Source organism: Octopus bimaculoides, chromosome 11, assembly GCF_046866305.1.
Source record: "Octopus bimaculoides isolate indiv1 chromosome 11, ASM4686630v1, whole genome shotgun sequence".
NCBI classification, from domain to species: Eukaryota; Metazoa; Mollusca; class Cephalopoda; order Octopoda; family Octopodidae; genus Octopus; species Octopus bimaculoides.
In genome coordinates this window covers 61,303,754-61,311,748 of record NC_142938.1, presented here as the reverse complement: position 1 = coordinate 61,311,748, position 7,995 = coordinate 61,303,754, and the positions used below count along the sequence as shown (strand labels likewise).

General features: G+C 45.0%; 1 protein-coding gene across 1 annotated transcript; it reads right to left on the bottom strand.

Annotated features, from left to right (window-relative positions):
* Window positions 1-208: 208 nt before the first annotated feature.
* On the bottom strand, window positions 209-7,476 carry LOC149133367 (uncharacterized; the record flags this gene model as incomplete). Its single annotated transcript, XM_089360626.1, has 5 exons — window positions 209-218; window positions 2,520-2,602; window positions 2,709-2,822; window positions 7,253-7,335; window positions 7,401-7,476. Coding segments are annotated over 5 exons (366 nt in total), but the record flags the coding sequence as incomplete, so codon positions are not given.
* Between the last annotated feature and the right edge of the window lie 519 nt (window positions 7,477-7,995).

Below are 7,995 nucleotides of genomic sequence, written 5' to 3'. Positions count from 1 at the left end.
TAAAGGGATCTAACGGAAATAAAGGAAACTAACGACAGGTAACGGAAAGTAATGGAAACTAACGGAAACCAACGGGAATTAACGGAAACTAACGGGAACTAACGAAAAGTAACGGAAACTAACGGGAACTAACATAAAGTAACGGAAACTAACGGAAACTAACGGAAAGTAACGGAAACTAACGTAAGGCAACGGATCGTAAGGGAAACTAACGGAAACTAATGGAAAATAACAGAAAATAACGGAAACAAACGGAAAATAACGGAAACTAACGGAAACTAACGGAAACTAACTCTTTCTCGCCCTCTATGTTTCTCTCTCTCTCTCTCTCTCTCTCTCTCTCTCTCTCTCTCTCTCTCTCTCTCTCTCTCTCTCTCTCTCTCTTTCTCTCTCTTTTGCTGCGCTCCCTCTCTCACTCTTCTCCCTCTTTCGACGCGCTCTCTCTCCCTGTTCTCTCTCTCACACTTCTCTCTCTTCCTCCTCTCGCACTTCTCTCTCACTCTGCTCGCTCTGTATCGTTCCTCTCTCTCTCGCTTCTCTCTCTCTTGGTCCTCTCTCTCCCACTCCACTCTCTCTCTATCTCACTCTCTCTCTCTGTCTGTCTGTCTCTCTCTCTCAGACTCTCTCACTTGCTCCACACTCTCTCTTTCGCTCCTCCATCACTCGCTCTTCTCTCTCTCTCACTCCTCTCTTTCTGTCGCTCTTTTCTCTCTCTCGCTCCTCTCTGTCCCTCGCTCCTCTCTTTCCCTTGCTCCTCTCTCTCTCGCTCCTCTCTCTCTCTCGCTCCTATTTCTCTCTCTCGCTCCTCTTTCTCTCTCTCGCTCCTCTTTCTCTCCTCATTCTCTCTTGTTCCTCTCCCTCTTCCTCCACACTCTCTTGCTCCTATCTCGTTCCTCTCTCTAACTTGCTCCTATCATTTTTGCTCCTCTCTCTGTTGCTCCTCTCTCTCTACCGCTTTTACTAACGAAGAGCAACGGAAACTAACGCAAAGTAACAGAAAGTAACGGAAACTAACCGAAAGTAACGGAAAGTAACGGAAAGTAACGGAAACTAAAGGAAACAAACGGAAAGTAACGGAAACAAACGGAAAGTAACGGAAACCAATGGAAACTAACGGAAACTAACGGAAATTAACGCAAAGTAACGGAAACAATCGGATCCTAACGGAAACTAAGGGAAACTTACGGAAAAGAACGGAAACTAACGTAAGACAAAAGAAACTAACGGAAGCTAACGGAAACTAACGGAAACTAACTCTTTCTCGCCCTCTATGTCTCTCTCTCTCTCTCAGTCTCTCTCTGTTTCGCTCAATCGTTATCTCCCTGTTTCTGTCTCTCTGTATTTCTGTCTCTCTGTATTTCTGTCTCTCTGTATTTCTGTCTCTCTGTATTTCTGTCTCTCTGTCTCGCTCTCTCTCGAGAGAGATGGATGTACGTAGGTGCCTACGTTAATATGTATGCTCCTCTCTCTTGCTCTTCTCTGTCTCTCTCGCTCCTCTCTCTTTTGCTGCGCTCCCTCTCCCAGTCTTCTCTCTCTTTCGCGGCGCTCTCTCTCCCTCTTCACTCTTTCCCTCTTCTCTCTCTCCCTCTTCTCTCTCTCCCTCTTCACTCTCTCCCTCTTCTCTCTCTCCCTCTTCTCTCTCTCCCTCTTCTCTCTCTCCCACTTCTCTCTCTCTCCCTCCTCTCGCACTTCTCTCTCACTCGCTCCTCTCTCTCTCGCTCTGCTCTCTCTGTATCGTTCCTCTCTCGCTCCTCTCTCTCTCGTTCCTCTCTTTCTCGCTCATCTCTCTCTCTCGTTCCTCTCTCTCGCTCCTCTCTCTCTCTCTCGCTCCTCTCTCTCTCTCTCGGTCCTCTCTCTCTCTCTCGGTCCTCTCTCTCTCTCTCGGTCCTCTCTCTCTCTCTCGGTCCTCTCTCTCTCTCTCGGTCCTCTCTCTCTCTCTCGGTCCTCTCTCTCTCTCTCTCTCTCTCTCTCGGTCCTCTCTCTCCCACTCCACTCTCTCTCTCTGTCTGTCTGTCTCTCTCTCTCAGACACACTCTCTCTCAGACTCTCCCTCTCAGACTCTTTCACTTGCTCCACTCTCTCTCTTTCGCTCCTCCATCACTCGCTCTTCTCTCTCTCTCTCTCACTCCTCTCTTTCTCTCGTTCTTTTCTCTCTCTCGCTCCTCTCTTTCCCTTGCTCCTCTCTCTCTCGCTCCTCTTTGTCTCTCTCGCTCCTCTTTGTCTCTCTCGCTCCTCTTTCTCTCTCTCGCACCTCTCTCCCTCGTCATTCTCTCTTGCTCCTCTCCTTCTTCCTCCACACTCTCTTCCTCCTATCTCGTTCCTCTCTCTAGCTTGCTCCTATCATTTTTGCTCCTCTCTCTCTCTACCGCTGTTACTAACGAAAAGCAACGGAAACTATCGGAATCTAACGGAAACTAACGGAAACTTACGGAAAAGAACGGACACTAACGAAAACTAAAGGAAACTAACGGGAACTAACGGAAACTAACGGAATCAAACGGAAACTAACGGAAACTAACTCTTTCTCGCCCTCTATGTCTCTCTCTCTCAGCCACTCTCTGTTTCGCGCAATCTCTATCTCCCTGTCTCTGTCTCTGTCTCTCTGTATTTCTGTCTCTCTGTATTTCTGTCTCTCTGTATTTCTGTCTCTCTGTCTCCCTCTCTCGAGAGAGAGGGATGTACGTAGGTGCCTACGTTAATATGTATGCTCCTCTCTCTTGCTCTTCTCTGTCTCTCTCGCTCCTCTCTCTTTTGCTGCGCTCCCTCTCCCAGTCTTCTCTCTCTTTCGCGGCGCTCTCTCTCCCTCTTCTCTCTTTCCCTCTTCTCTCTTTCCCTCTTCTCTCTCTCCCTCTTCTCTCTCTCCCTCTTCTCTCTCTCCCTCTTCTCTCTCTCCCTCTTCTCTCTCTCCCTCTTCTCTCTCTCCCACTTCTCTCTCTCTCCCTCCTCTCGCACTTCTCTCTTTCTCGCTCCTCTCTCTTTTGCTGCGCTCCCTCTCTCACTCTTCTCTCTCTTTCGCGGCGCTCTCTCTCTCCCTGTTCTCTTTCTCCCACTTCTCTCTCTCTCCCTCCTCTCGCTCCTCTCTCGCTCTCGCTCCTCTCGCTCTCGCTCCTCTCGCTCTCGCTCCTCTCGCTCTCGCTCCTCTCGCTCTCGCTCCTCTCGCTCTCGCTCCTCTCGCTCTCGCTCCTCTCGCTCTCTCTCCTCTCTCTCTCGTTCCTCTCTTTTTCGCTCATCTCTCTCTCTCGTTCCTCTCTCTCTCGCTCCTCTCTCTCTCGCTCCTCTCTCTCGGTCTTCTCTCTCCCAATCCACTCCCTCTCTATCTCACTCTCTCTCTGTCTGTCTGTCTCTCTCTGTCTCTCTCTCTCTCTCACTCTCTATCTCTTTCTCTCTCTCTCAGACACTCTCTCTCTCTGACTCTCCCTCCCTCTCAGACTCTCTCTCTCAGACTCTCTCACTTGCTCCACTCTCTATCTTTCGCTCCTCGATCACTCGCTCTTCTCTCTCTCTCACTCCTCTCCTTCTCTCGCTGTTTTCTCTCTCTCGCTCCTCTCTTTCCCTTGCTTCTCTCTCTCTCTCGCACCTCTCTCCCTCCTCATTCTCTCTTGCTCCTCTCCATCTTCCTCCACACTCTCTCCCGCCAATCTCGTTCCTCTCTCTAACTTGCTCCTATCATTTTTGCTCCTCTCTCTGTTGCTCCTACTAACGAAAAGCAACGGAAAATAACGGAAACTAACGGAGAGTAGCAGAATGTAACGGAAACTAACGGAAACTAACGGAAACAAACGGAAAGTAACGGAAAGTAACGGAAACAAACGGAAAGTAACGGAAACTAACGAAAAGTAACGGAAAGTAACGGAATCTAACAGAAACTTACGGAAACAAACGGAACCTAATGGAAAGTTACGATACCTAACGGAAAATAATGGAAACTAACGGAAAGTAACGAAAACTAACGGAAACTAACGGAAACTAACGTAAAACTAACGCAAACTAACGGAAACTAAGGAAAGTCACGGAAACTGACGGAAATTAACGGAAATTAACGGAAACTAACGGAAAGTAACGGAACCGAACGGAAACTCACGGAAACTAAAGGAAACTAACGGACAGTAAGGGAAACCAACGGAAATTAACGGGAACTAACGGAAAGTAACGGAAACTAACGGATATTAACATAAAGTAAGCGAAACTAACCGAAACTAACGGAAAGTAACGGAAAATAACGAACAGGAACGAAAAGTAACGGAAACTAACGGGAAGTAATGGAAGTTAACGGAAACTAACAGAAAGTAACGGAAACTAACGGAAACGAGCGGAAACTAAGTAAAAGTAACGGAAACTAACGGGTAATAACGGAAATAACGGAAACTAGCGGAAAGCAACGGAAACTAACGGAAACTAATGGAAACTAGCGGAAACTAACGAAAAGTAACGGAAACTAACGGGAACTAACGGAAAGAAAGGAGACTAACGCCAGGTAACGGAAAGTAATGGAAACTAACGGAAACTAACGGAAACTATCGGAAAGTAACGGAAACTAACGGAAACTTACGGAAACTAACGGGATCTAACGGAAATAAAGGAAACTAACGACAGGTAACGGAAAGTAATGGAAACTAACGGAAACCAACGGGAATTAACGGAAAGTAACGGGAACTAACGGAAAGTAATGGAAAGTAACGGAAACAAACGGAAAGTAACGGAATCTAACGAAAAGTAACGGAAAGTAACAGAAACTTACGGAAACAAACGGAACCTAATGGAAAGTAACGATACCTAACGGAAAGTAATGGAAACTAATGGAAATTAACGAAAACTAACGGAAACTAACGGAAACTAACAGAAACTAACGGACCTAAGGAAAATCACGGAAACTGACGGAAATTAACGGAGATTAACGGAAACTAAGGGAAACTAACGGAAAGAAACGGAAACTCACGGAAACTCACGGAAACTCACGGAAACTAAAGGAAACTAACGGACAGTAACGGAAACCAACGGAAATCAACGGGAACTAACGGAAAGAAACGGAAACTAACGGATATTAGCAAAAAGTAAGCGAAACTAACGGGAAGTAATGGAAGTTAACGGAAACTAACAGAAGGCAACGGAAACTAACGGAAACGAGCGGAAACTAGGTAAAAGTAACGGAAACTAACGGAAACTAACGGCACATAACTGAAATAACGGAAACTAACGGAAGTTAACGGAAACTAACGGAAACTAACGAAAATAACGGAAACTGACGGAAACTAACGGGAGCTAACGAAAATAACGGAAACTAACGGAAAGCAACGGAAACTAACGGAAACTAATGAAAACTAGCGGAAACTAACGAAAAGTAACGGAAACTAACGGGAACTAACGGAAAGAAAGGAAACTAACGTCAGGTAACGGAAAGTAATGGAAACTAACGGAAACTAACGAAAAGTAATGGAAACTAACGGAAACCAACGGGAATTAACGGAAAGTAACGGAAAATAACGGAAACTAACGGAAACTAACGGAAACAAACGGAAAGTAACGGAAACTAACGGAAAGTAACGGAAAGTAACGGAATGTAACAGAAACTAACGGAAATTAACGGAAAGTAACGGGAACTAACGGAAAGTAATGGAAAGTAACGGAAACAAACGGAAAGTAACGGAATCTAACGAAAAGTAACGGAAAGTAACGGAATCTAACAGAAACTTGCGGAAACAAACGGAACCTAATGGAAAGTAACGATACCTAACGGAAAATAATGGAAACTAACGGAAAGTAACGAAAACTAACGGAAACTAACGTAAAACTAACGCAAACTAACGGAAACTAAGGAAAGTCACGGAAATTGACGGAAACTAACGGAAAGTAACGGAACCGAACGGAAACTCACGGAAACTAAAGGAAACTAACGGACAGTAAGGGAAACCAACGGAAATTAACGGGAACTAACGGAAAGTAACGGAAACTAACGGATATTAACAGAAAGTAAGCGAAACTAACCGAAACTAACGGAAAGTAACGGAAAATAACGAAAAGGAACGAAAAGTAACGGAAACTAACGGGAAGTAATGGAAGTTAACGGAAACTAACAGAAAGTAACGGAAACTAACGGAAACGAGCGGAAACTAAGTAAAAGTAACGGAAACTAACGGAAACTAACGGAAAGTAATGGAAACTAACGGAAACCAACGGGAATTAACGGAAAGTAACGGGAACTAACGGAAAGTAATGGAAACTAACGGAAGCAAACGGAAAGTAACGGAATCTAACGAAAAGTAACGGAAAGTAACAGAAACTTACGGAAACAAACGGAACCTAATGGAAAGTAACGATGCCTAACGGAAAGTAATGGAAACTAACGGAAATTAACGAAAACTAACGGAAACTAACGGAAACTAAGGAAAGTCACGGAAACTGACGGAAACTAAGGAAAGTCACGGAAACTGACGGAAATTAACGGACAGTAACGGAAACCAACGGAAATCAACGGGAACTAACGGAAAGTAACGGAAACTAACAGATATTAACAGAAAGTAAGCGAAACTAACGGGAAGTAATGGAAGTTAATGGAAACTAACAGAAGGTAACGGAAACTAACGGAAACGAGCGGAAACTAAGTAAAAGTAACGGAAACTAACGGAAACTAACGGAAGTTAACGGAAACTAACGGAAACTATTGAGAAGTAACGTAAAATAACGGAAAGTAACGGAAACTAACGAAAATAACGGAAACTGACGGAAACTAACGGGAACTAATGGAAATAACGGAAAGCAACGGAAACTAACGGAAACTAATGGAAACTAGCGGAAACTAACGAAAAGTAACGGAAACTAACGGAAACTAACGAAAAGAAAGGAAACTAACGTCAGGTAACGGAAAGTAATGCAAACTAACGGAAACTATTGGAAACTATCGGAAAGTAACGCAAGCTAACGGAAACTAACGAAAAGTAACGGAAACTAACGGAAACTAAAGGGATCTAACGGAAATAAAGGAAACTAACGACAGGTAACGGAAAGTAATGGAAACTAACGGAAACCAACGGGAATTAACGGAAACTAACGGGAACTAACGAAAAGTAACGGAAACTAACGGGAACTAACATAAAGTAACGGAAACTAACGGAAACTAACGGAAAGTAACGGAAACTAACGTAAGGCAACGGATCGTAAGGGAAACTAACGGAAACTAATGGAAAATAACAGAAAATAACGGAAACAAACGGAAAATAACGGAAACTAACGGAAACTAACGGAAACTAACTCTTTCTCGCCCTCTATGTCTCTCTCTCTCTCTCTCTCTCTCTCTCTCTCTCTCTCTCTCTCTCTCTCTCTCTCTTTCTCTCTCTTTTGCTGCGCTCCCTCTCTCACTCTTCTCCCTCTTTCGACGCGCTCTCTCTCCCTGTTCTCTCTCTCACACTTCTCTCTCTTCCTCCTCTCGCACTTCTCTCTCACTCTGCTCGCTCTGTATCGTTCCTCTCTCTCTCGCTTCTCTCTCTCTTGGTCCTCTCTCTCCCACTCCACTCTCTCTCTATCTCACTCTCTCTCTCTGTCTGTCTGTCTCTCTCTCTCAGACTCTCTCACTTGCTCCACACTCTCTCTTTCGCTCCTCCATCACTCGCTCTTCTCTCTCTCTCACTCCTCTCTTTCTGTCGCTCTTTTCTCTCTCTCGCTCCTCTCTGTCCCTCGCTCCTCTCTTTCCCTTGCTCCTCTCTCTCTCGCTCCTCTCTCTCTCTCGCTCCTATTTCTCTCTCTCGCTCCTCTTTCTCTCTCTCGCTCCTCTTTCTCTCCTCATTCTCTCTTGTTCCTCTCCCTCTTCCTCCACACTCTCTTGCTCCTATCTCGTTCCTCTCTCTAACTTGCTCCTATCATTTTTGCTCCTCTCTCTGTTGCTCCTCTCTCTCTACCGCTTTTACTAACGAAGAGCAACGGAAACTAACGCAAAGTAACAGAAAGTAACGGAAACTAACCGAAAGTAACGGAAAGTAACGGAAAGTAACGGAAAGTAACGGA